At 57.3% G+C, this 26,843-nt stretch overlaps 2 protein-coding genes across 5 annotated transcripts; one reads left to right on the top strand and one right to left on the bottom strand.

Moving 5' to 3' along the window:
* Positions 1 to 44: 44 nt before the first annotated feature.
* Positions 45 to 10,061, top strand: ENDOV (endonuclease V). 3 transcript variants are annotated; one of them, XM_030506004.1, is made up of 9 exons: positions 45 to 104; positions 511 to 682; positions 1,756 to 1,890; positions 2,299 to 2,338; positions 2,440 to 2,552; positions 2,662 to 2,730; positions 3,361 to 3,489; positions 8,633 to 8,709; positions 9,773 to 10,061. In XM_030506004.1, exons 1-9 carry the CDS (start codon positions 61 to 63, stop codon positions 9,798 to 9,800), a joined length of 807 nt encoding a protein of 268 aa, XP_030361864.1. In that variant the 5' UTR covers positions 45 to 60; the 3' UTR covers positions 9,801 to 10,061. The 3 variants fall into 3 exon arrangements, with proteins under 3 accessions (XP_030361864.1, XP_030361863.1, XP_030361865.1); XM_030506003.1 differs by having other exon boundaries at positions 9,770 to 10,061; XM_030506005.1 differs by lacking the exon at positions 3,361 to 3,489 and having other exon boundaries at positions 9,770 to 10,061.
* Positions 10,062 to 22,012: 11,951 nt separating this feature from the next.
* On the bottom strand, positions 22,013 to 26,028 carry NPTX1 (neuronal pentraxin 1). Of its 2 annotated transcripts, XM_030506514.1 has the most exons (6): positions 25,578 to 26,028; positions 24,911 to 25,118; positions 24,337 to 24,581; positions 24,060 to 24,239; positions 23,697 to 23,951; positions 22,013 to 22,738 (listed from the first exon to the last, which is right to left on the bottom strand). In XM_030506514.1, the coding sequence occupies exons 1-5, from the start codon at positions 26,007 to 26,009 to the stop codon at positions 23,730 to 23,732; spliced, it is 1,287 nt and encodes a 428-aa protein (XP_030362374.1). In that variant the 5' UTR covers positions 26,010 to 26,028; the 3' UTR covers positions 22,013 to 22,738; positions 23,697 to 23,729. The 2 variants fall into 2 exon arrangements, with proteins under 2 accessions (XP_030362374.1, XP_030362372.1); XM_030506512.1 differs by having other exon boundaries at positions 22,013 to 23,951; positions 25,578 to 26,023.
* Positions 26,029 to 26,843: the final 815 nt, after the last annotated feature.

The raw sequence follows: 26,843 nt of genomic DNA, 5'->3' as shown, positions 1-26,843 counted from the left end.
CCGCGCTCCGCCCGGGGGGGGGGGGGGGGGGGGTGGTGACGCGGGTTTCCGGTGTGCGCCATGACGGCGCCGCCGCCGGCCGCCGCGCTCCGCCGCTGGGAACGGTAATGGCAACGGCGCGGCCTGCGCATGCGCGGGGGGGGGGGGGGGGGGGGGGGGGGGCGGCGGTGGTGGCCATGGCAACCGTGCGGGCCCGGCGGGGTCCCCGTCCTCTGCCCTCGGTACCGGGCTGGGGTCTCCTTCCCGAGCCAGGCCCAGGACCCCTACACCCCCTGCCCCGCTCACCCACGGGGGAGTCACATCCCCTGGCTCCCCCCTTGAGGAGAAAGCAGAGGGCGTCCCGTGTCCCCACAGGCAATGGGGCCCCTGGAGCTCTGCCCCATAGCTGGGGCCTGTGCGCTCCTCCTGTGCCTGCCGGTCCCGGGGCACAGCCTGATCCCGGCGCTCTGGATTCGGCTGGAGCGGAGCCTGGAGCCCACCCCTTCAGCGCGGCTGTGTGGTGGTTCCCAGGGAGCAGGCCCGGTTGAGAGCCAGCATGGTTGAGGAGGACACGGAGCAGTGGCAGAAGGATTCCAGTTTTACAGGGCTGGAGAGGGTGGGAGGCGTGGACTTGTCTTACATCAAAGGAGATGACACCAGCGCCTGCGCTTCCCTGGTCGTGCTCAGCTACCCGGCTCTTGAGGTAACGGCGAGTGAGCAACCTCACTCCTAAGGCTTGTGTCCGGGTGTGGGACAACACGAGGGGGCTTATAGAAAACTTACACAAAGGCCGTTATGTCCTGAAGGTCCCTTCCAAGCAAACCAGTCTGTGCTTCTAGGGAAAGTTTAGGAAGGTGGGATGTGAACTGCTCCAAACTGCAAGAAGTTTGTGGCGTTACTGGGAACTTACAAGGTGTGGAGAGAGCTTTATTATGCATTCAGGTGAGATATTGTTTGATTTGCTAACATGATGAGATGTAGTCTATGGTCAGGCACAGAAGACTTCAACTGGTTTAGGTGTATGTTGGAAAGAATCGGTCTCAGCCACTACCCAGAAGGAGACGAAAAGAACCGTTGTTATTCAGTGCTGACCAAGAGAGGGAATTAAAGCCCTTGTAGCACTCAAAGGGCAAGTGCTGTTTGGTTGTTGCAAACTGTTTTGGTTTTCAGTTCTTGCTGGAAATCAGCTAATAATATGGGATGTAACATATAAAAGCCTTTCAAAAGCACCATGACTCCCACACCCCACAGTCATTTTACTTGAATTAATAAAAATTTTTGATTTCTTTCCCAGCTTGCAATATGATAGAAAAATTATCTTTAAAACCTATAACAAGCAGAGAAATAAAGTTGGATACTGGCCACCAGGATATTTATGAACTGAATTTCAAATCCTGCCTTGCTTCTTGCCTTGCCCTGCACAGCTGTGGGTTTTGTCTGGGCTGATAGGGATTCTTTGGGCCTGTCCCTGCATGGAGCCAGACACCCTCTGATGATGCTCTGAGTGGGTGAACGTTGAGGTCCCCCCGCCATCAGTTTGAATAGCTGCCCTACTCTTTTCCCAAGGACTTTGCTCTCAAGCAGGGTATGGTGACGTCCAGCCCTCTTCTGTCACCAACAGACTGATGCGACCCAATGGCCTCAGCTTTGTGGGAGAGAGTCAGAAGCAGAGTATTTTAAAAAGATGGGTCTAAGGGATGTAAACCAGAGGAGATGCCTCTGAAGCAGTCAGGAACAGACCAGCAAGGTCCTGGTGGTCACTGTCTCTGCTCTCAGGTGCTGTATGAGGATTGCCGGATGGTGGCTGTGAGTGCCCCATACGTGGCAGGATTCTTGGCCTTCCGGGAGGTCCCTTTCCTGGTGGAAGCTGTTCAGAGACTTCAGCAGGAGGAGCCCAAGCTCAAGCCTCAGGTGTGGCACGTTTCTCTGTCCCGAGTTGAGATGTCCTGGGGGCACAGAGTACTGCTGAAAGGTGTTCATCCCTCTTGCGACCACGCTGTCCGGCTGTTTTCTACTGGCAGGGCGGAAAGTGTGATGTCAGAGTCATATTGAAGCATCTGCTGCCCTTTCCATAGGGAGCAGGGGTGCTAAGCCAGGAACAGCCAGGCCTCCTTTGCAATGGGAGTCCCATTCTATGTGCAGCTCTAGTGAGCTCATGCTGCCCATCATTTAGAGTCAGGTGTACCCAGCGCCACAGGAAGACTCTTACAGAGAGAAGTAAAAGAACTGAGAGAGCCTTCTCCTTCCTGACGGCACCAGTTTGCTTGTTGGAGCGGTGCTCAGTGCACAGGAAACGAATTTCTTTTTTGGCTTTTTCAGGTGCTTCTTGTAGATGGGAATGGCCTGCTCCATCCCAGAGGTAGGACTTCACTGGAGAGCCCTGCTCTGCAGGGTCCCCGTGCTGCTGCTTGAATTCCAGTTCTCTGGCATCCTGCGGTTACAGTGACTTGTTGTTGGCAGGGTTTGGTGTGGCCTGTCACCTCGGAGTCCTGACGGATCTACCATGCATTGGAGTGGCCAAGAACCTCCTGCAGGTGGATGGCTTGGTCAGGGATGAGCTGCACAGAGAGCAGGTGAGGCCAGGCTGGGAATTTATTTCCACTCCTTAATATCCTGAGAGAATTGGGACAGCAGCACACAAGCACTTCCTGACCAGCTGAGCCTGCGTGTGTTTATCCCTAGATCCGTTCCCTGCAGAGGGGAGGAGATACATTCCCACTGACAGGCGCTTCAGGAAGACTCCTGGGCATGGTAAGCAGTGGGGAATTTCCTATTTGCTTGGCCATCAAGTCTTCCAGCTTTGTGCAGCTGGGAGCACTGGAAGGTCTTGTCTCTACAGTGGGGCTGTCTCAGTGTGAACAGGTGACTTCCAACACTGTGTCCCCCTCTCTGCGAGCTCAGATGCTTGCAGAGTTGATAGTTGAGGTGTTGGATGTAGTCACATCCATGGCTGTGGCATCTGAGGTGCCATGTTCCAGCACCCCCATCCATGAACTGGAGTCAAGGAGAGGTGCCAGCTCTGCAGCACCTCACCAGGGTGCAATATAGGAGCATCTGCCTCAGAGGAGCACTGTGCAGGAAACAGGCGCACGTAAGAAGCTTCCTGTGTCCGATGGTATTTCAGCACAGTCTGCATTAGCAGCTCTGCTTCCCAGAGCAGTGTGAGGCATCTGGGATAGGGCCACAGGGGTCCAAAAGGGCAAACAGTCCCTATGAGGAGATCCTGGGAAGCAGAAGAGGTTCAAGAAAGCTGGGAGCTGCCTTCAGAAGATGGGATGGTGGCTCTGTATTTGGCAGCTGGCTTATAATTCATCTGCCACTCTGTTATCTGTTAAAATAAGCTGCTTAAGTATTTGATCTTTCTTGTTTCTGGATGCACAGGTCCTGCGTAGCTGCACCAACAGCTCTAAGCCGCTTTACATCTCGGTGGGGCACAGGGTGTGCCTGGGGACAGCCGTGCGCCTGGTCCACTCCTGCTGCCGGTACCGCATCCCGGAGCCCATCCGCCAGGTACGGGAGCAGGGAGCTGAGGAGCAGCCTGGAGCAGCGGAGCAGGCAGTGGAGGGGCTGGGGGTGCCAAGGCTGTGGTGCTGGTTCAGAGCCTCAGTTTGCCGCTCATGTGGAACTGCCAGCTCTGCAGCTGGCACCCTCCGCGCTGGCCTGTTCTCCCAGCCTGCTGTGGTGTCGCAGTGCCCAGAAGCACCCCCAGCCCTTCCTGCAGACCCAGCCTGGCTGATTTCTCGGTTCCTCTCTGCAGGCAATTTCTGTGATGCTGGTGTTAATACACAGCAGCTGGAAATGCAGTTTTCCTGGGCACTCTGAGCCTAACACAGACTGCAGTGCTGCTCCTCTGGGCTTTTCCCTGCTACTGCACTCCACAAGGAGCTGCAGGCTCTGGGGCAGCAGCCAGCCTGTAGGTGACAGCACTGGCTCACTCTCAGTGAGCCGCAGCTACCACCGAGGCTCAGCTTCAGACTAATTAAATCCCAGCAGGGTTTGAGGAGAGGATCCGAGGAAGTGTCAAGCCTCTGGGGCTTCCAGCCTGGCGAGTGCTTCCCCTCTTGCAGGGTCAGCCCGCTGTTCGTGGCTCAGGCAGGCCAGAGCAGGGCTGCCCAGGGAGCAGGGCCCGTTGGGATGTCTGTGGTGGTGCTGTTGCCCTGGAACACACAGTTCACGTGGCTGCAGCACCACACGTGTCAGGTGTGTGGCCACCTTTGCTCTGCAGCTCCTCAGAGCCGTGCTAAGGTGATGCTGCTGAGGCTGTTTCACAGTCTCTGCACACAGGAGCTTCTCGGTGGTGCTGCAGAACATGTTTTCTGAAAACAGAGTCTTGAGTCTGTAGTTATAAACCAGACAAAAATCTTAACACCTCAGAGCAAAACAAACCTTGAAGTGTCCATACCAGAACGGGGGTTTCTAATCTCATAAACCACTACCTGCCAGACGGGAGTAGGCTGAGAGATTTTCTTATGTAATCTCCTCCAGCAAGGGACAGATGCCTCTGCAGAGCTCTGAGCCAGCTCTGAGCCAGCTCTGCAGAGCAGTGTGCTCCCAGGGAAGGGGAAAGGCATTCCCTTTGGAAACAAAAAGGTGTCTTGGAGCTTTTCATCACCCTCATTTCATTTCCAGCTATCTCCAGGATTTGTCTGTGTTCTGAGACTCTCACAGTCCTCTAGCTGCAACCTTGATTTGGAGTGATGGAATGAATTGTCACTTTCTTTACAGAGAGATTAAAAATCCAGAAGGGAGTGTGTTTACTGTAGAGGTAGAGGGATGGCAGGAGACAAGGGCACTTAAAATGGGACTTCTCACTGTTGGGGTTCCTCTGTGGTGACTGTCACAGATCTTGGCACAGGGTAGTGCTGGAAGCCTCAGCTCTGGAGCACCTCAAGCCGGATTTAAGAAGTGTATGGCTGTGGGGAATCCTGCCTTGGCCTTTTGCTGTGGTGTGTCCCCAGCAGAAGCTTGCAGACCTGAGGGTGATGTGCTTACAGCTTTCCCAGTGTCGTGGAAGACTTGTGGATCATCAGCTCTTAGTTTGTAAGTTCTGGTCGCCCTGCAAGTATGTTCTTAGGAGAGCTGTGCTGCCCATACCTTCTTGAGGCTGTGCTTATGGCTTGTGTGCTGCAGCACGTGTAGTGCTGGAAGCTGTTGTGGGAACTCAAACCTTCTGCTTTCCTAGAGGTATGGCTGGCCAGTCTGTACAGGGTGTATTGTGCTGCTTGGGCATGCAACAGTCTCCAGGCAGTGATCAGCAGCTGTTTGATTTGCATTCAGCACTGTGGCCGTGCTGCCAAAGGTGAGAGAAGTGATCTTTCCGAGAAAGCAGAGGGAAGTTCATTATCACCTACAGTCAGTATTTACCTCTCACTTAGTCCTTATTCCATGTGGAAGTGCCAGGCCAGTCTGGGAGAATTTTGCTTGCATGGGGGGTGATCTCTTGTGAGATGTTGAGGTTCTTCTGCAGAGAGTTGGTCATGTGGAGACACCCAGACAGGCATTGAGGTAGGCAGGAGCTGTCATCCCAGAACAACAAGCAAAGCACTCCAGTGGCACTGGAAAAATACAGAGTCCTCCCGAGAGCAACTGCCCTTGCCTGCTTCTTCCTCCCCAGTGCTTGCCCACGCTCCCGGCCTGCTCAGAGCCAGGGTCACTACACACAGCAGGGAAACAGCAGCTTTTACCGCTCTCCAGCTGAGAGGATTGCTCCGGGACTGGCTCTGGCTCTGCCTGCTCCGGGTTCCTGGCTGGCTGCACACCAGCCTCCAGCTCACTTGATGATCCTTTTAGCTCCAGTTGGCACCTTGCCCCTGCGGGCTCAGGATGGGGCTGGTGGGACAGCCCGGTTGCTGCAGCCCACCAGGGAGGGCAGGAGCCTGCCCGGGGCTGAGGGAAGGGCACTTCACGTGAAATATTAACACATGCCCTTAGGAGAACCAAGGAATGAGCCGTCATCCGTCTCCTCCATGTGAAGGGCTTCTGCTGCCCAGCAGGGAAAACAGTAACTGATACCCTGACAACTCTCTTCAGATGTACCCTCCCAGCTTGCTGTGTGCACAGGGATCACCACCACCCCTCACAAAACAGGCAAAGCAACAATTCCAGACCCTAACGCCAGCACTAGTCCCCTCTGAAAATAGAAACAGCCTGTGAGGATTATTTCTGGACAGTTATCCATCTTATTGATGAGCCTCCTGGTTAATCGCTGGGTTAAGCTGTGTCTCAGCACTGTGTTAGGAGTGAGGACTGGCCAGCAACTTGCCACCTAATCAAGCACTGGCTTATGTGACCAGCACAACGTGGCTGGGGTTTTCCTCCCTAGAAAAATGGTTTGTAGCTGTGACTCTTGCTACCTTGGTCTCCCAGTAGGGGCTTTATTGAACAACCTCCTTCCCTGTTATAAAATACATCACGTAATCTCTTATCCTAAAGAGTGATCAAAGTTATTTGTCAGTTCAGTTATGAAACTGTCCAATTATAGAGAGAAGGGAAAAAAAAATCTCCCAAACAAACCATCCCTTATGTAACTGTGTTTCATTCTCAGCCTTGCAGATGGTTAAGCAGTGGTGGATGAGTGTTTCCAGCCCTGAGCCCACAGAGCCACCACCCCAGAGGCCTGACGGAGCGGCGCTGGGGAGCTTCTTGCGGGGGGGGAGAGACTCCTCAGAAGTAGCACAGGGATGGGAGTAGCAAATGCTTCAAGGACAGCCACTGGAGATGCATTAACCCACTTTATTAGCATGATCATCGTGTGCTGTGAAGCTTTTCCAGCTGGGAAAGGTCACATACTGCTTTTTAAGTGGAGAGAGACACTCTGCCTTTGAGGAGGGGCACAGCAGCAGTTCTAAATGCCACAGAGCAGCAGTGGTTTTGAGAAAGGAAGCTTCTAAAAAAGACAAAAATCTTTAAGGGAATGTAAAAATCAACTGCCAGTTCCCAAAGTTCTCCAGAGCCCAGGATCCACGTGCTTGTGAGCATCTTGGAGTCCCCTGGTAACACTTCTGGGAGCAAGAACATCCTGTAAATGTCCAGCAGCACTTTCTTACAGCTCTTGGGATTTCTGTTGGTGCTGTCCTTGCTCCACTCTGCCCACGTGCTGTCCTGCATTGCTGCCGAGGCACAGAGTGCTGAGACACAGCCGTCTAGTTCTGCTGCTGAGCTCGGGAGTCACAGGAGAGCGTGTTAGAAGGAGGACACTTGTGTGAGGATGGGTTTGATGAGGATTGGTGATGGCTCCAAGCTCAGTTTCAACAGGGAGGGCGGTAAACAGGACTTTGGTAGAGTCTCAACGTTACTCCTTTTGATTTTGGTACAGGAAAGCAGAGCCCAAAGCATGGGTATATGGCCTGTGTGTAACCTGCTCCTGTTGGCAGCTTTGTCTTGGACTTCTGAGCAGGACAGTGTGAGAGGTGTGTCAGTCTCTTGTCTTGCAGCTGCTGCCAGGGATGTGCTTGTGTCTTGTCTCTGTTTGCTTGCAGTGGGTGTTTTACCTGCTTTAGCTGCACAAGCCCCACTCAGTGCCAGCCCCTCGGGTGCACAGGCAGGATGAGCCAAGCTTTGCCTAGGAACAGGAGATGCAGCAGACGAGTGGTGAGCTTCTCCATCTGTTGCTGCACAACACAACTGCTGGAACAGAGGAAGGAAAGGGATGGGTACACGAATGAGTGATGCCAGCTTCTCTCTCTTCATCCCATGTCCTCTTGGGAACTCGCCTTCTGGACTGCTGTGCTCCCAAGTGCTCAGGGCATGTGACCCCTTGATGGAGTGAGGGTGGCAGAGCAGCTTCTGTGGGTTCAGTGGGAGAGCTGGTTTACTTTCAGGAATGTCTCCTCTTGAGGGGAGGAAGGCTTATCCTGCCCTCAAGTCTCTAACAAGTCTATTCCATCTCTCATCAGACAGCGATGAGCTGTTGCTGGGGAAGGCCTGTGAAGGAGCTTTGCTGCTCATTATGTTTCCCTGCATTGCACTTGGAGGTGCTTACGTGTGGAAGGGGTCATCTGGGTCGGTTCAAAGGGTGAAAGCACCGGACCACTCTCAGACTCCCAGGTCTCCTCCAGTCTGGCTCTGCTGCCAGGGTTCATCAGAGAGGGCTGCAGTTCAGGTACAGCATGAAGGCTCACTGCACCGCCGTGTGTGCTGGAAGCCTGTGCTAGTTTGTCCTCTGGGTCCCAGAGGGACCCTTGGGGAAGGCTGATGGTGCTCAGCAGCAGCTGATTTGCCCAGGCTGGGTCCTGTTTTGGCTGTTCATGCTGCTGTGCTTGGGGTAGGTCATGGTGGAGCAGACCTTAGACAGCTGCTGGCAGGAACTGTCTGAGCCCGATGTCTCACCCAGCCCCTTACTCCTGTAAGGAGCAAAGGAGCAGAGACAGCAAGGGTTCAGCAGATGTCATTTCTGCTTCTGAAATGGGCCATAACTGCAGTATGGCTTTTGGTCCAGGACTCTATTTCTTCGTTTGAAGTCTCCATTCTCCCAAGCAGCTTGCAGCAAGGCACAGAAACCAAACAAGGAAAGAAACATGCAGGTTCCTCTTTGCACCACAGTCGTACAAAAGCTATTTGCGATAGGGTGTGCGGGGGCATACCGAGATGCCAAAAGGGAGGCCCTGAGCAGGCCGATCAATCCATTTTCACTCCTTTTCCTCCTTAATTCTAGGCTGACATTAGATCGAGGGAGTACATTCGGAAGCAGCTGTGTTCACCGCTGGAGGTGGTGTCTTCTGGGGCACAAAGGTGGGTGTGTGGGCAGCTGCCTTCCCAAAGGGATCTGCTCATGTAATGATCTTCAGTAATGGCATTAAAGGGACAGGCTGGGTAACAAGGTGAGCTCAGATGACATCAGGACACATGCTGCCTCCACGGAGGGTGATTTCTGGTGGTGGCAGCCGGGCTCCTCACACACCTCTCCGCAGGGCGCCGTGTCCCGGGCTGGGGAAGGTCGTTGGGGATTTGGTGTGTTTCCGGTGCCTGCAATAAGCACCAACGCCTACAGGTGTGACACGAGGGGCCAGAAATACCCTGCGGGGAGCTGGCTTCTGCCCCCGGAGAGCAGGGGAGGGCCAGACCCCCCCCCCTTACATAATGTAGGCCAGTGGCTGCTCTGATGGGTGTAAATCCATAGCAAGTCCACTGAGGTGTAGGAGCTCCTTTGTGTCTTGGCTATGCTGCCTCTTCAGCAGGGTTCCCAAGAGCGTTGTTGGGTTCTCAGACCTACACCGGTACCAGAGAGCCCTGCCTCAAGAGCTGCTCTGGGATGAATGGAGCATGTCAGGACCCAGAGCCCGGCCTGCTCTGAGGGTCCTGATGGACAAGGAGGGGTGAAGGTTGTGTTGGCAGTAGTGAGGGATTACTTACACTGACTGGGGCAGCTCGTACAGATTCCTTAGGACACCGGGGTGGTGCAACTCATCGTGCTCTGCTCAGCTCCTCTATTCTTTGGGTCGTGCAGCCAGAAGTGAAAGAAGGGGCTTTCTCTGCTCTGCTACTTGTGGCAGTTGCACGGCATGGCCAGGCCATGGGGTAGCCCTGTGCAGAGGCAGGCTGGATGTCCCCTGTTTGTGCTGGAACTTCATCTCTAACACCTTCTTGCCATGGCAGATGCTGTAGCTCACACAAAGGCTTAGCTGGTTTGGAGGTCTGTGCAACAGAAAAACCAAACCCATCCCATTTATGACCATGTATCTCAAAACCTGTGTATCTGAGCCCCTTATTCACTAAGTGACATAGTGATGGGGTCGTCTTGCTTTCTACTTTTTTTTTTCTAAGTCTGACCCTTCCTTGTTTTTGTTCCGAGCAGAAAAAAGGAGGCTGGACTGGGTGATTAGGCTGATGCCAGAAGAAACTGCAGGGCTGCTCTTCACTGGATCCTCTCCTCCACCAAGACTCTGCATCTGTCAAATGCCACCCCAGGGGAGAGCAGCGCAAGGCCGTGTCAGTCAGGATAACGCCAGCCATGGTGCATGGTGCAGGGGGGCAGGCACCAGCTTCTGTTGAAGGATAATGTTTAGCATATATTTCTCAGGGTTTATTTTTAAGCATTGTAAAAACATTTGTGTAAGTAAATACACTTGTAAGTTTGCAACAACTGACTTGAGTACTTGGGAAATGGCAGGAGGTGACTTATAAAGAGGTGCTGAGGCGCTTAACAGAGTTCTGAACAAACTCCAGCGCCGGCCTTTGGCTCCCGCCACACCTCTGTGGCACAGGCACTTCCCTTCTCATCACTTTGGAGCAGCTTCCACCCGGTCCCCGGAGCCTGTGCTCACATTATTCCCTTTGCATGTCTCCGGGCAACAGAAGCTCCGGCTGGTCCCGACAGACGGGCTGAGGATGCCGGCTTTGAGGTGGGCGAGTGACTCACGCGGGGAAACGGAGCCAGGAGGCTGCTGGGAAGCGCCGCGAGCTCTGAGCTCCGGTACCTGCGAGCTTCTGTCCCTGGTGCCGGTGGCTCCCGCGTGCCCGGTGCCATGCAGCAGCCACCGCACTCGGTGGCTGTATCTGGGTGATGTCTGTGCTGGGGACATGGTGCTCCCGTGGTGGTAGGAGCGTGCTCTGCATGGCACGGGTCAGCTGGAAGGGCACTGTGGTATCTGGTGTTGCTGTCACCCTCTGCAGGGCTGAGGCAGGGCACTTGGTGCAGAGCAGCTCTTCCTGAAGAAACAGCATCTCAGGAGAGAGGAGAATTTCCCACCAAGGAGAATGGGGTGGAGGGTCCTTCCCATACACAAATCAGTCAGCGTGGCCAGTCCCCGGCTGCAGTTTTCGCAGTCAGTGCGGGCCAGGAGCGCTTGTGTGGGGTCAGGAGGCAGCTCCTCATGCCCAGCACACCTGGACCAGCACCCACCAGTTAAGCCATTTGTGAAGCTTGGCTTTAGCAGCAGAGCACTGAGCAAACACCTTCTATCCCTGAATCAATACAATGAGACTCCTCCAGTTTGCACAGCTGAAGTGTTCCTGCAGCTTTGGGGGTTCCTGGTTGTATTTGGCAGGTTGTTCCTGACTGTTTCTGAAGAACAACAGGAGCAGAGACAGGAGCTCCTGAGCACAGCCAAAACTCTGGCATGTTGATGTAAAAAGCCACGGCTGTGTAAGATTCCAGCCTGAGGAGGAAGGCGGCAGTTTTCCCAGGACAGGAGGGGTGTGCTGCGGGTCAGGGCTCCTGGGGCTGCTTTAGATGCTGCCAAGTGCTTCACTTTGCATAAATTTCTCTTACAGCTTCTGTTGCTCTTTGCTTGCTGCTCAGTCTCGGTGCTGTGGTGGGTGTAGAGGACATTCAGCCCCTTTCATGTGCCCGTGCAGCATCTGCTCAGCCACCAGAGCCTGAGCTGGTTCCTCCTTCAGTGCTCTACCCCAGAATCCGGGTGGCAAAAAGGAAGGAAGCACCGAGGAGGCTCCCCCAGGGCCTGTGTTGGGAGCTCTGGGCCGGTCCTCGGCAATGTTTAAGGTGCTGACAAGGTGCTTCCCAGAACACCTCTCCTGAGGGATGTGTTCTCCAAAACAAAGGCAGAAGCAGATGCAGTTTCCAGGCCCTGCAGGGAGCCTGATGCCTCCTGGGAAGCTTCAAAGCCCTTTTCATGCAGGAGGTTGGTCTGTGGGTGGACAGAGAGCGGGAAGGGAGGAAATGCCGCAGTGGAAGCTCCTTGATCCCGGTGATGTGTGTGGGATCAGAGGGGCTGCCTGGCCACCGTGAGAGGCAGCGTCTGTGTTTGCATCTGACGCTGGCTTTGGCAGGGACAGGGGTGTGGGAGGCTGGTGGACAGGGAAGGCACACGGAGGCAGCACCTCCTCTGACACAACCGTGTCTCCCATCCCGAGGGAACAGCGTGGAGATGGAGCCTCCTAAAAGGCAACTGTGCTGAGTGCCGGCGTGAGAAAGCAGTGAAGGAAGGGAATGCTGTAGGAGCAGTCCAGATGCTGCATCCCAGCCCCAGGTGGGATATGAAGGGGACCCTGGCAGTGACCCACGGCCGGGGGAATGGGAGAAGGAGCTGCTGCAGCCGGGATGCCCTTGTCAGGGAGGAGAATTACTCTTGTAATGAGCAGCTCTGACCACCCTCCCTGCGAGGGGAAGCTCAATCTGGCTTAAGGAGGAAGGGTTTGCTGTGCACGGGTGTCTGCACATGGAGCTCTGCTGAGGTGGGAGCTCAGCACCCCCTGAAAGCACCTCCAGTGCCTCCCACCTCAGCACACACTGGGAGGGCTTCAGCTCTTTCTGCCAAAACTGATGGATTGGGATGAGCCCTGCAGGGCCACCCTAACTGCTGGGAGCAGGGGTATGAACTAGTGAGTGCTTACTGGGAGGAACTGGTCTGGGGCCTTTCCCAGCTCCAGCCAGAAGCTGTGGGACCACTGGCAGCACCAAACAGTTCATCCATTTCTCATTCCCACTCCCTGTGAAGCGGCAACATCGCTAAACCTTGGGGACAGGGTCTGCTAGAGCCTGACGCAGATTTAGGCACAAATGGCACCCGTGGGCAGGGGACTCCTGTTTCTCATGTCTCATGGGCAGAACACCAGAGAAATCCATCTCTTTTTGACAGTTACCTTGGTCCCGGCTTTGCTGGCCCAGGGAGCAGCCAGCACCAGCCCAGGCTCCTCCCAAACTCAGAACACTCCTGCTGCAGGTTGACCTCAGGGGTGCTGAGCACCTCCCTGGGGTCAGCTGTGCCCGAGCAGGGGGCTGATGGGGCTGTGCTCTGGGGATGCTCTGCTGGAGAAGGAGGCTCCTCAGCGTGAGGGACTGTTGCTCCTCTGACGTGGCTGCGCTGCTGAAGCAGGTGAGTGTCTGCGGTTCTGATGTATGAGTGATTTTGTGTGCTTCTGGTTGGTGTTTGGCATGAGCAGGTTGGGGTGTGCTGGTCAGTGGAGGTTGTGCAACAAAAGGTGCGAGCTGGGCTATGTCGAGCCCAGTTTCCCAATAGGAATGTGAGATTCTCGTTGTTCTGGATCTGCAGCTGGGGTTTGCCTCTTCCCTCTTTGGTACATGCAAGGCCTGTGCAGTCACCCTGCATTAGAGCTGGGGCTGGTAACGCTGCTGCCTGTGCTCTGCACCCTCCCCACACGGGGGATGCCTCCGCCTCGAGGGGTGAAATGGGGGAAAACAGCCCCTAGAAAGAAAAAATAGCCCCAAAGCATCGCTAAGCACCGCTCCTCTCTGCGCCGGTCTCATTCTGAGCACAGGTAAACCTCTGAGATCAGATAACTCTGGATTAAAGTCACCTCTGCGGGGCTCAGGTGCAGGATGGGGGTTGCTGTGGTGGGGGGGCACATCTCACAGCCCTCCCCAGGCCCGGGCTCTGTTCCGCTGGGCTCAGGGCTCACGCGCGCTGCTCCCGGCTGCCAAACCTGGGCAGGGGGTTGAACAAGGGCCTAATCTCCCTGTTTGGTGTCTACTTGTGGCTCTCTGAACACAATAAGGGATTAACTTGGTCTTTATCTAATTGGCTTATGAACGAGGGAAGGGAAAATCGCTTTGTAATGCATGAAACCTCCTCTAATAGAAGCTCAGGGACTAGAGCTCCCGTGTCCTTCCCAAGTAAACCCATGCACATCTCTTCCTTTAACCCTCTGTTTGCTGGAAATGAGCTTTTCTGGGTATATTTGTTCTCTGGTTCCCAACAACTCAGTGCTGATGTGTTGTAAAGCTTTGCCTGTTGTTATCACCAAGGATGCTTTTCTCTATGACTGCTCAGGAGTCTCTGAGCAGGTCTCATGACGTGGGAGCTCCTCGGTGCTGCTGGTGAATGGGGCATTGGGCTGGAGCTGTGGGATAACAGCAGCAGTGTGAAAATCTGGGATATCGATGGGAAGAAGTAATAGAACAGAGTGAAACAAAGGGGAAGAAGATGGAGAGATGGAGGAAGGAGATTGAATCCTCTTGTGGCTACAGTGGGGGCTCTGTAAGAAGGAGAATGTTGTTGGGGTAGTTCTTTAGCTTCTCACTATGGTGAAATAGTGCCTGGTAACACCGTCCCGTGCCTCTCTGTGCGCCCAGAGGGTGGGTTGGTGCTGACTACCTTTGATGGAACTATCTGCCACCTCTGCTGCCTTCTTGGCCAGCGGGTGCTGGCAGGTGGGGCTGGGCTGTGGCATTCCCATCCTCCCGCTCTGCTCCGTAGCCCACGCTGTTGGGATGTGTCGCGTGGGTTTGGATTTCCTGGCTCCCGGCTGTGCTCCCTGTCAGAGACATGGCACCGAGACAGCTCTGCAGAACGATTCCTGCCGGAGCCGTGCCGGGGGTGTGGAGCGTGCCGAATCCTCCCCTGCCTGGGAACACGCTGCTGCGAGGGGATGTGCGAGTGGGGAACACTTGGAACCTCCTGTTCTTGGGAACGCTTGGATCTGCGGGGCCTGGGCAGGCTCTCGTGCGGTGCCTGTGTGGGGCACGTGGCCGGGTGTCCCTCCGTGGACAGGGCTGTGTATCCCCAGGCTCCGCAGCCCTGCAGCCAGCTCCGGCCGCCTGGAAGCCAGTCAAACCTGAGCTGGCAGAAGGGAACAAACCCATTCCCCTTCTGAACCTGGGACTTGTCCTTTGATAGGAGCTTCTCACCTGCCTCCTGAGAGCTCTTGTGGCCACTGGTTTTACAGGTTCATTTTCCCTCTGGGGGTGTGAAGGGAGATGGAAGATTTGTGCCAGTCCAAATGAATGATTTGTTCTGCTACAGATCCTCCAGATCTGCTTCCTCCACATGTTTTGTGGATGTAGGGATCAGGAAGGAAGATCTCTGCATGTGAATTGCTTACCTTGGGTCCCTCGAGAGGGGAGAGAAGAGGCTTTAGGGTGCAAGTCTGTTCCCTTTGGTTACTGGGGGAGTTGAGTTGAGTAACTCAGTCACAGGTGTCTGAAGCTGGGTGAGATGAATTCCCACCTCCATGTCTGGAGCTTGTGGTAGGCTGGATGCTGCGGGTGCAGTTTGTGTTGTGAGCACTGAGCTCTGGTGACTCAGGGTTTGTATTTTGGGACACTCAATGCTGAGGACAGAAGTGCTTTTGTTGGGATTTCCCTCCTCCCCACTTCCAATTCTCACTCCTCTTTCATCCTATAACCATCTCCTTTCCTCCTATGAACACTTCACCACCCCAACTGCTCTTCCCTTTTCTGGACGTGGTTTCTCCTCTCTGACATTGGTGCAGACACCTCCTGCAGAGCCCTGCAAGGCCCCGGCTTTATTTTAAGACCATATTAATTAAAAGCAAATGAGTGGAATTTCTCTTGACACCCAAATTAATGGCAGATGCGATCATTATGAGCTGGGTCATGAGGGTGATGGAGCAGCTTGTACAAGCGCGGCACAGGAATAGGCAGCAGATCCGCAGTGCATGCACGGGCATCCTGGGGAGGTTTGGGCTGTGCTGGAGCACCCCGAGAGGTCACTGGGGAGGGGGAGGCCGTGGGGGGAGGCAGGGGGTGAGTGATGGGAGTAAAGACCTGATTCCTTTGTGGTACCCACTCCTCTAGACCCAGGATAACAGCATCTGCCTGCCCGGAGGGGAGCTGGTTGATGTGAGCCTTGATGGGCAGAGGTAAATCTGTGCTTGGGCAGATCACCATGAGCTTGGAACCCACACGGGAGCGCAGCAGGGGGCTGGGGGCTGTGTTAAGGTGCCTGCTCCATCTCTGAGGCTACCGGTTGCTTTTACCGGGGGGGCAAAGAGCTGTTGCTGCTGAGCAGACCCAGCAGCGAGCACCTCCTGCAGTGCTGGGCTGGAGGAGGAGGAGGACGGGTGGTGAAGCCGAAGGTGGGCACACGGATGCTCCACAGGTCCCTGCACGTGCCAGCTTCCCCCAGTGCGTGTCTCCATCCCTGTCTCAGCCCGGATCAGCTCTGAACACACAACATAAAGGCCATGAAATCAGCCTGTAATTAATTCCTGGTTCCGTTCCCGACTCGAGGGCTCGGTGCAGAATGTTTCCTTAGGAACGTGTTTTTTCTGGCTTTCCTTGGACCCACTCCTTGGCTCGTTGTGCCTCTGCCTGCAGACCCAGCTGTTCACACTGCACTGCTGGTGCTCGTGAGCTCCTGCATTGATTTATCTATCTGTTAATGTTGCATTTACTGAGCGATCCCGAGAGCCGGGGGTGCGGGAGGCCCCGGGGAGCGCAGGGGCTCCGGCCTGATGCAGCACCAGCAGCTCCTGGCTGGAGCCCTTCCTCCTGTGTGGAAACAGCTCCCGTTTGCGTGCTGAGGAGGGGGATGTGATTAACGAGGCCAGTGGCGTGTCTGGAGTGGGGGCTGCTGCTGCCATGACAGCCATGGGAAGGAGATGAAAGGGGGGAGATGTGGTGCTCTGCCCCTGTGTCATCACTTGAAAGAGAAACATCCATTGTCTTCACCGAGAGCGTTATTGCCCACTAATAAAATATCAGACAAGTCCTTAAGAGAGCATTTAGGATCTAGAAGCCTGTGATAAATCTGTAGCTGTGTAACTTGCTCAAGACTGGGGTGGGCAGCAATGTGATTAAAGCGCTCCAATTAACACACAGACCTTGTTTGTGACGAGTAGGATTGGGGGGGTGGGAAGTGCAGCTGGCATAGCACGAGGTTGCTCCAACAAATTGCTTGGATATCAATTAGTTTGCTCGGTAAATGTCACCGGTTTCTCTTTGTTTGCAGTAAACTGGTACCCAATTAATCTGGTGTGCTGCTGTGACTGACCCCAGTGTGGGTACTACAGGAGTGGGGCAGCAGCAGGGCAAGGGAGATCCCAGTCCCTTGAGGATGATGGCATCCCAGCCTCTCCCAGCCTTCCCACTGAGCAGAGTCCCACTCCATAGCCCAGTGGTGGGAGTTCCGTGGTCAGGCTGCAGGTGAAGCTGCTGTTCTCCTTCCTCGTTCCCCAGGATTTGCTAAGTTCCAATTGGACCGTGCAGCTGGAGCAAGGGAGGCAATCGAGGAAGCAAAAGCTGCTCCCTAAGTGGTACAAGCAGTTGGGCGAAGGAGGGCAGGGCTGCAATTGGGAGCATGTGGAGGATGGTGCCCCCATTCCAGCCTTTGGGAAGGGTCCTGAATGTCTGGTGTATGATGGCTTTGTGGCTAAGGAATGGTTAGGGATGAGGATTTGCAGCCGGGGCAGCCAAGCACGATGTAGAGGGGCTGTGGGCACCTCTGGCTCCAGAGAGCTCTGCTGCTGCTGGGGGCAGCCCTGGCTGATCCCGGGGGATCTGGCAGCTCGGCACCCCCGGGATCAGTGCAAGGGCTGGGTGGGAGCCAGCGGGGCTGTGCTGGGGGCTCCAACCCTGGATACCTCCACTGAGCTCATGTATATTAATGATACCAACATATGGGTGATGTGGGGAGGGACAATGGAGCAGGAAGCGCTGCAGGGGGGGATTGGGGTGGTCGAGGCCTTTGCATCCCTCCTTGCATCCCTCTCTGCAGCCGGGCTGGGGGTGAATCTGCCCCGTGGCATCTCCGTCGGAGCCCTGCCAGGATGATACATGTTGAAATCTGCTGCAGGCTATCGCTGACCTAATTTCCAGCATCGCTGTGGATCTTGTCATCTGTTGCTCACAGCCTGGGTGCAGATGGGCTGACAGGGAGTGAAGTGTGGGAGAGGGGACCAGGGGACCCCGAGCTGTGCTGTGGGGGTCCCTGTGCTGCCCGGGGCTGGGGGTGCTGCAGCGCGGGGGGGCTGTGACCCTGCTGCAGCTCATCCCTCCTCCATGGGACGAGCTCCTGCGCCCAGGTTGGGCAAACAAGATACTTGGGGTCCAGCTTCGCTCCCTGCAGATTTGTGCTAAGCAGAAAACAAATGCTAATTACCCAGCATAATTACTGAGATGCTGCATCTATTTTTAATCAGCTTTGGAAGATACATTCTTCCTTCTGCTCTATGCTCACCGGCAGCCTCTCCCATGGCAGAGCAGGGACCCTCCAGTGGGAAACCAGTTGCTCTTTCCCTCTGCGCCCCTGGGATGGGGCTGGGATCCCTCCTGGGATCCCCAACCAGAGAAGCATCCCCCTCAGACTCCTTGTTGGAGTCAGGGCTCCCACTGAGATCCCGGCTCTGCCGTAATCCATAAGGGATGGAGGAAAAGGATGGAGGGAATGGGCTCAGCCCCGGCAAGGTGGCGTTCGGCGGCAGCTGGGAAAGTCGCAGAGGGAGGAGCCGGGAAAAGGCTGTGAAATACCCCGGGGAAGTGAGAAGCGGGGTTCCAGCCCCGCTCCCGGCAGCTCCCTGCTCCGGGGCGGTGGGATGGGGTCTCCCCGCTACTGGGATGCCCAGCGCAGCCCTGCCCGAGGAGGCGCCGCTTCAGAGGGAGCTGCGGGGTCAGGAAGTAAACTTTGCTCGGAAACACTCATCAGAGAGGGGCAAAGCGCTGTTCGAAGGGGACACACGCGTCAGCCAAGGGGGGTCCCAGTCCCGCGGGTTGTGACACGCGTGGCCAAGAGCGATGTGTGAGGGGGGATGTTCCCAGGACCCCCACGGAGAGCAGAGCTCTGCTGCAGCTCGGGCAGGGGCTGTGTTGTGCCTGCCCATGGGCACCGACGGTGGCATCTCCGGCTCCACTTCAGTGATGCCCTGGCCAGGTCTGGTTGGGATTCCCGGCGGGAGGAAGGGCTGGAGGGAGCCCCCTCCTTGACTGTGCTGGGAAGGATGCCCGGGACGTGCCGCAGAGGAGTGTGGAGCTGATGCTCCACCAGTGAAGGCTCCTGAGCAGCATTTGGGGGACACTCAGAGCCGTGACTCACGCCTGTGACCAGAACGGGCTGTTGGCCTTGACTCTGTGCCCGAGGTCGCATCCAGTCACCTGCAGTGGTCCCGGGAGCTGGTCCTGGTGCTCCCGCTCCGTGCTCCTGGCGCTGCAGGGGGGCGACGCTTTCCCTTCCCAAGCTGGGAAATCCCCCCAGCGCCAAGCGCGGTGCTTGGCCCTGCCTCCTGCCCTCCTCCTCCTCCTGTGCTGCACCTTGGAGCCGTGTCCTGGGGAAGCCCAGGCTGGTGTTGAGCAGTCCCCTCCTCGGCACCGTGCTCACTGCTCGGGGTGTTCATGTGCAGGTTGGAGCTGGTGCTGAGCCCCTGGCACTGCAGAGCTCCCCAGCCCCGGGAAGGATGGTGCTGGTGCTCCAAACCCCACGCAGGAGCCGTGCTGGGGAGGATGCTCCAGCCTGTTCACCCTCTTCCCGCCATCACCTCCAGTTTTTGTGAAACGAGGACAAAGAGTGTTTTCTGTAGGCGTGTGCCAACGTTCCTGTCATTGCCTGTCACAGCTCTGCCCAGGCTGGGAGCTGAGCCCCCCTCGCTGCTCCTGGGGGCTCTGCCCGGCTCCCTGCTCCGTGTCTCCTGCATATTTAACCTGGGTCTCCCGGAGCCGTGTGCTCCTGGCACAGGCCAGGCAGTAATACGCTCACTGCTAATTAATCTAATGGCGTGTTCTGAAGTGCCTCACACGCCTTTGCACTGCAGAGCGATGATGCTCTGGATGTTTCTGGACCCAGTGCTGCAGGCAGCTTTGTTTGCAGGCGGCCTTGAGTTCCCTGTGCCCCTGGATCCTTCCGTGCAGGGCAGGGATGTGGGAGATGCCACCTCAGGACATGTCCCTCTGGATTTTGTGGGTGTGTTGCTATAAAATACAGCAGGTTAATGTTCCCTTGGCCCATCATCTCCTCTGCCCTCCTGAAAGCCCGTGGTGGAGCTGACCTGTGCCCGAGGAGTGGGGAGAGAAGGGTGTGCAATGGGGCACAGAACGCCTGCGAGAGCGCTTTCAGTGCTTTCTCTTCAATGCAAGTCTCCAGCAAGGAGTCAGATCAGAGCTGTAAATCCTGGCTCCATCCTGCCCTTAAGAACTCTCCCTCGCCCCCGGCAATATTCCTGAGCCATCTCCCAAGTGGTGGGGCCTGTCCTCATGCAGCCCAGGATCTCCATCTGCTCTGCTGCTCTAAAAGCCTCCTGGATTTAGTGCGCTCAGCGCTGGTGTGGGTAACGCTCTCCCTCACCCCTGTGCTTGCAGGAGACACTGGGCTGGCTGTCACCAGCGTCACTGAGGCAGAGCTGGTGCCACTAAACAGCTTCCAGCCTAAAGCAGCAGTTTCTGGCTGCAGGGCGAGGTGTCAGGGTTGGTGTGTGTTATTGATGGGCTTGTGCTGCTCATCTCCTTCATCTCCTCCCTCCCACTGGAGCTGGCGTTGCTGCAGCAGGGCTGCTGCTGTGTGTGGGGATAGCCCTGGGGTGCTGTGCTCCTCTTCTTCAGGCATGGGAGGGTCAGACCAAGGGTCTCTTTGCAGCCCTGGGCGTGATGTTTGCAGGTTTGTTTGCATCCATCTCTTGATGCAGAAGACTCTGCTCCTCCAGCTCGCCCACATCCCGTTCTGCTGCGCCCACCTCGGAGAGTGAGACGGCCCCACTTCAATCACAGGGATGTTCCCAGCTCCCACCAGGAAAAAAAAAGGAAAAAGCCTGTTAGTGTAATGTTTTATTGCAGTTTAAATGGCAGTGCAGCACCAGCCCCCAGCCAAGGTGCCATCCCCTCTCCCTGGGAGCAGGTGGGCACCGTGGCTTTTCCTTGGTACCTGGGGTGGCTCCGAGCTGGGGAGGGGGAAAATCTTGTTTGCCCCACTGTCTCCAACACCCCTTCTGTGTCCTCTGGCATCGCGCCCCTGTTTGACTCCGCCTTGTGTTGCTCCTCATCCTCCCTCAGCAGCCCATCCATGCCCGACTGCCTGCGAGAGGCTGATGGGAGCTGAGTCATGCCCCTGGTGCCGCTCGGTAACTTGCCCTAAACCAGTTTGGATCTATCACTTTACCTCGTGCTCCTGGAGGATTCCTGCTGCTGACTGTCCCCTGCCCACGGGTACACAGCGCTTGTAAATCTGCTCCTGCCTGTGGCTGGCAGCATGGGAAAACATGCCGGGTCCCCAGACCTGCAGCTTGGCTGGAAGCATGCTCCCTCCCTCGCCCTGCTCGCTGTATTATGATGGCTGTGACTTGAGGCATCCTGGAAAGGACCTGGAGCAGTTGCAGGAGCAAACCCTCCTGAGGAATAGAAGCTTTATGAGTGCAGCAGGCTCTGGGTGAAGGAGAGGGGCCCCAGAGTGGCTGTTCCCTGGCAGCTGGAGACGCAGGAGGTGGCGGATCAGGGATGCTGTTGGCAGAGGCTGCAGTTGGCTGCGGATGCTGCTTGGGAAGATGCAGCATAAGCAGCCGTGGGGACCTTGCCAGCCCCCAGGGGCTGACACTCACTGGCCACGAGCACAGGCTCTGCTGTCTAATGCCAACTGTGTCCCTCCGGGCCATGTCACTGTGTCCTTCCTCTGTAAGAGGAAGGAATGGCAGTGCTAGCGTTGTCAAGGGCTGTGTAGTGCCCAAGGCAGCAGCATTGAACCAGCACCACACAGCTCCTGTTCCCAGCTGCAGTGGGAGTTGTTTCTGGCTGGTTTTAAGGAGTAAACAGTGGTTTTCCTACTTGTCTCTTTATTCTGAAAGCAGTCTGTCTGGCAAGCCTGCGCTGCAGCGAGTGTGTAACAAGTGGGAATGTGTAGCAGTTCCTTACGAACAGAGTGAGCCGCAGCCACCGCCACGTCCCTGGCACGGGTGGCCTCCAGCCATGCACCCACCGAGCCAAGTGCCCCGGTGTCACCCTGTGCTTGGACCTGCCCTTGGGAGTGATGCCTTCCAGGAACTGCTGTTGGAGCCCCGGGATGAGCACCGTGCCCCCAGCGCAGTTCCTGCCTGCAGGGAGGGAGCTGCACGTCCCGGGGGTTGGCAGCAGTGCCACAGCCTTTGGGCCGATGGGCATTGGGCACTGTGGGGTGTCATTCTCCCCACTGCCACCAGCCTGGTGGAGGCAGCCCAGGGGCGCTGAGCATCCAGCCTGTGTCTTGGCGGGGGAAATAATCGATGTGTATGCTCGTGTTGCATAAACCAGGGAAAGATGCGGGATGATGCTGCAGGAGATGGAGGGAGCCTCGCAGGGATGGCTGAGGCTCAGGGGGTGCCTGAGCAGGAGCCAAGGGCAGAAATCCTGCTTCACACAGGCAAACCCACCTTCTGCAGGAAGATGAGCTCCCGAGCACTGGCTGACACAGAAGAGAACCCAGTGTCTTTCTTCACTCTTTATTGTGTAAAAATAAAGTCAACAATTCATGTCATCTCGGCAGTAAAATGGCAAAAGCATGAGTCTCAGTAGAAACAGTGCATTTCAGAACGGCTGCTGCGGGCTGGAGGTGTCTGTCATAACCCACTCAAAACCCAACGGGGACAGAGAGCACGGAATAGGAGAATGTACAGCTTTGGTTAGCAGAATAATGACAAATTAACATACGTTTATCCTCTCCCCTACTATACACTATGTACATTGTGTTGACATCGCACCCTTTCTTTGTTGTTTTGGCAAATCCAACGCACCTGGGTCTATAGGTGGAACCTTTGCAGTGGTTTGTTCTTCTCAGCAGGTTGTGCTTGTTGCTTTGCTGAAGCGAACAGGTTCTGAGGAGGAACTGAAATTGGCTCATGATGGTTTTCTTCTTTTTGCCTTGGTTTGGATTTAAAAAGAGCACAGTTTAAAACACGCTGCCCTGAGCCACAGTTGGTAGAAGGTCTCTTGATGCTGCGGGGTGTTGCTGCTCATCAGCTGGGTCCCGGGGCTGGCCCAGCTCTGTGCTCCTGCCCGGGGGGGCCTTGGCCTTGCCCGGCTCCGTGCGGCCCCTCGGCATCTCCCTGCTGCGTCTCTGGAGTGGGAGCCCTGTGGGAATTCTCTGCCTCATCCTCCACTGCCGCCCAGGGCAGCCCTCGGGGGGCAGGGGGGGCTGGGGGGGATTTCTGCGATCTGGAGTACAAACCGGGAGTTTAGAAAAGGAAACCATACAAAATGCATTTGTTATTTCAAAATATGCTTCTTTATCTCTTTTTTTTTTTTTTTTGTCCTGCAGAATCTCAAAGTACTGTTTCCTCAGGGAGCTGCTTCATTCTGTAATGTTTTATCTTCATAAAAATACCCTTTTTTTTTTTAATTATTGGTAATAAACTTCCCTTTATAGTAAGAGAAACAACATCGTGTATTATCAAAAGCAGAAAGGCTTCAGACGTCTCAGTGGGAGCCAGACTTGAGGGCAGGGTAAAGGCTCTTTGTCACCAGCTACGGCACGAGGAGGCCTCGGGGGGCTGCAGGTGGCGGGGCTGGGGGGGACATACCTGAGTGCGGCAGGTCGGGGAGCGGGGCCGGTGGGGGGGTCCCACCGGGGGGGTCCCGTCCCGGTGCCCACCGCAGCCCGGGGCTATGGCTGTGGTGCTGGGGAAGGGGGCAGTGGGGCTCGCCCCAGTGTCCCTTACCGGGGGGGTCACCCCATCCTTGGCTGCTGCTGCTGCACTCCCTGGAGGGGGCACAACCAAGGCGGGGGGTGTTGGAACTGGGCCCCAGGGGCAGCACCCTGCTGGGGAACTCCAGATTGGAGGGAGAGGAGCCCCATGGGGGGTCACAGCCTTTGGAGGCGCCGGTTCCTGGGGAAGGGGGTGTCCCGGTGCGGGGGGGAGGTGGCGAAGCGGGGCCCGGGGGGGCAGCGGGGGGGGGGGGGGGGGGGGCGCAGCCGCGCCAGGCCAAGGCACGCAGGCATTGAAGGACGTTGGCAAGACAGAAACCAGAGGGTCGTGGGGCTGGGGGAGTGGGTGCCCCGCTGCCAGGGCATCCCTGCTCCCGGGGACGGGGCAGGTGGCTTCGTTCTCGGGTGGTTTAGCGCAAAAAAAGGAGGAAAAAACCAACCAAACAAAAACCAAAGAAAGAAAAGAACCCGATGAGGAGGTTTCTCTCGTTGTCCGTGGCTCTAGTTGAGCTGGCGACAGGCCTCGAAAGTCCACTTGGTGGCCCCGCCGTAGATGTCGATGTTGGCCTCGGCCCATGCGATGACATTGCCCGCCTGCGCCTTGGTGCTGCAGGTGGCCAGGCTGTAGACCTCCCCTGGGCTCAGTTTCCTGTCCCACATGTTGAAGTGGGCCAGCTCCCCCACGAAGGCCTGTGTGGCATCGAACCCGCCGCCCAGCGTGTCCTGCAAGGAGCCACTGTCACTGGGGACATCACCTGCGAGCACCCAGCGCCCCATCCATACCCTCGGGTGCACCCAGCAGAGCAGGGACCCCCCCCCCCAGTCCCTTACCTGCTCCTGGCCCAGCACCAGGACCCCCTGGGGTTTGATGGGGTGGTAGGGTGCCAGGTTCTCGCCGCTGCCGGTCTGTGTGCCATCCTGGTAGGCTTCCCACACGCCGTCCCGCGTGGTCCAGGTGACACAGATGTGGTGCCACTTGCCATCGTTGATGACAAAGGGCAGTTTGGCCACCTACGGGCAGTGGGTCAGGGTGATGTGCATAGGGGTCCCCCCCACACTGCCCCCTCACCGGTTCCCCCCCCACCCAGCACCCTCCCCAGGGCTGTACCTTGTCATTGATGAGGATCTCCATGGGGTTGTTGCCCCACTCAATGAGCACCAGCTCGTTCGCCTGCCCGGGCACGGCGTAGGAGAAGGGGGTGCCCATGCCGGGAGAGGCGTTGGACTTCATCCACATGCAGACGCTGAAGGCGTACATCTCAGGCAGGCTCTTCTTCACCTTGGCGTACATGTAGTTGGTGCGCAGCGGGAAGGTGAGCTGGAACCTGTCCGGGGGACGGTTGTCCTTCTGGCCTGCGGGGACAGAGGCACGGTGGGCTCTGGCTGGACCCCATCTGTGCCCACTTTGGGGGTGTCCTACCCTCTCCCTAACCCCCCTCCCCGTTATGCAATGGGCCTTGAGATGGCACCAAGGAGCAAATCCCTTTGGCGCTGCTCGGCTCCCTGATCCCCAGCACCGGACAGAGCCCGGAGCATCCCTGGCTCCTGCTGCGGAGCCCGTGGGAATCATCTGCCTGGAGCTACGGGAAAGGGACTGCTCCCGGGGGGATAACGGGACGGGCTGGCTCAGCATCCCAGCCGGCAGCGCTCGGGAGCGGGCTGGGCTCCGGAGCAGCGGGTACCTTTCTCCAGGTCGCTGATGCGCTGGTGCAGCGAGGTGAGGGTGCTCTCGATCTTGCCGCGCTCCTCGGACTCGTTCCGAGGGTTGAACTTGCCCTCCTCCAGGCTGTTCACCCGGGACAGAACCTGCTTCTCCAGGTCGTCGATTTTGTTCTGCAGGATGTCCTTCAGGTTGTTGGTCTGGCTGGAGGAGTTCATCCTGCTGAATTGCTGCAAGGGGCGAGCACAGGAGACGGCTCTTACCGCCCGGCCCGGCTACCCCGGCTCCCGGTGCCGCTCCCGGTTCTTGGTGCCCGACTCCACTCCCGGTGCCTGGCTTCCCCGGTGCCGCTCCCGGCTCTTAGTGCCCGGCTCAGCTACCGGTGCTCAGTGAGACACCCTGTGCCCGGCTGCTCCGGGGCGGCTCCGCTCCCGGTGCCCGGCTCCCCTCCCGCTGCCCGGCTCCGCTCCGACCGGCGGCTCCCGGCTCCGCTCCCCGTGCCCGGATCCGCTCCGACCGGCGGCGCCCGGTGCGGTCCCTGGTGCCTGGCTTTCCCGGTGCCCAGTGTGGCTACCGGTGCCCGGCTCCGCTCTAATCGGCTGCTCCCGGCTCCGCTCCCGGTGCCCGGTGCGGCGCTCGGTGCCCGGCTCCTCCGGTGCCTGGTGCGACTCCCGCTGGGGAGCTCGTACCTCCAGGTTCTCCAGCCTGGTCTTGAGGGACTGCAGCGTCTGTCCCAGCTGACTGAGGGTCTCGGCCGCGGGTGTCCGTGACAGGTCGCCCATGGTGTTTTTGGAGACCGAGAGCTTCCTGCCCTTGCCGTCGCCGGGCGGCGGCTCGGCCGCGCTCTGGCTCTCGCACCGGCCCAACTTGGCCGTGAGCTCTCGGATCGTCTCCTTCTGGTTCATGATGGTCTCCTTCTGCTGCAGCACGGTCTCCCGCAGCTGCAGCACCGTGCTCTTGAGCTCCTCGGCCGAGCCGGTGCCCAGCGCGGCGGCAGCGCACATGTCCCCGTCCAGCGGCACCGAGGTGCAGACGAAGCGCGTCTGGCCGAAGCCCTGCCCGCGGCCGGGCGGCGGGAGCAGCGGCAGCAGCAGCGGGAGCAGGAGCAGCCCCGCGGCCATGGCTCCGCTCCGCCGGGCCCGCTGCGGCACCGGGCCCCGCTCTTATAGCGCCCGGGCGGGGCCGCGCCGTGACGAAGCGACGCGTGAAGCCCGGCGGGGGAGGAGGGAGAGGACCGGGAGGGAGCGCTCCCGCGGCGGGAGTGTGCGGGAGTGAATGTGCGTGTGTGTGCAGGGAAGCGTATGTGAGCGTGCGTGTGCGCGCACGGAGCGTGTGTGCATGGAGTGAGCGCAGGTGCATGTGAATGTGCATGCGAGTGTGAGCGTGCATGCGTGGGGGGGTGTGCAAGTGCATGTGTGCATGGGAGTGTGCACGGGTGTGCGTGTGTGCATGCATGGGATGCGTGTGAGTGTGCATGTACGGGAGTGTGTGTGCACACGTGTGTGTGTGTGCACACGTGTGTGTGTGCACGGGTGGGTGTGCGCAGGGGCACGGGAGGTCGCGGGTGCAGCAGAGATGGTGCAGTGGAGAGTGGGTGCATGCGGGTGGCATGTGCAGGGGTGCGCAGAGGGGGTGCTGCAGTGTTAGGGCTGGGGGGGTGTTGCTGTGTGTCTGGTTGCACCCGCTCCGCTGGGTACCCCTGGTCCTCTCCCCATTCCCCAGCAGGGCAGCCCCAAGGCAGGACCCCCCAGGGCTCCGTGGGGTGGACACGGGTGGGCAGCCAGGACCCAAATCACTGTGTGTCCCAGGGGTGAGGCGTTGGTGCCCAGGTCTGTGGTGGGCATCGGAGAGTGACCACTGCTTTTCTTTCTTTTTAATGAGAAAAAACCTAATCCCTGGGTAGTATTTGGATCTGTCCTTGGTGGGAACCATTTGTGGCCACCAGAATTGTAGCT

The sequence above is a fragment of the Strigops habroptila genome, chromosome 14 (assembly GCF_004027225.2).
Source record: "Strigops habroptila isolate Jane chromosome 14, bStrHab1.2.pri, whole genome shotgun sequence".
Lineage (NCBI taxonomy): Eukaryota > Metazoa > Chordata > Aves > Psittaciformes > Psittacidae > Strigops > Strigops habroptila.
The sequence above is the reverse complement of the archived record's forward strand: the minus strand, read 5'-3'. Positions and strand labels throughout refer to the sequence as shown.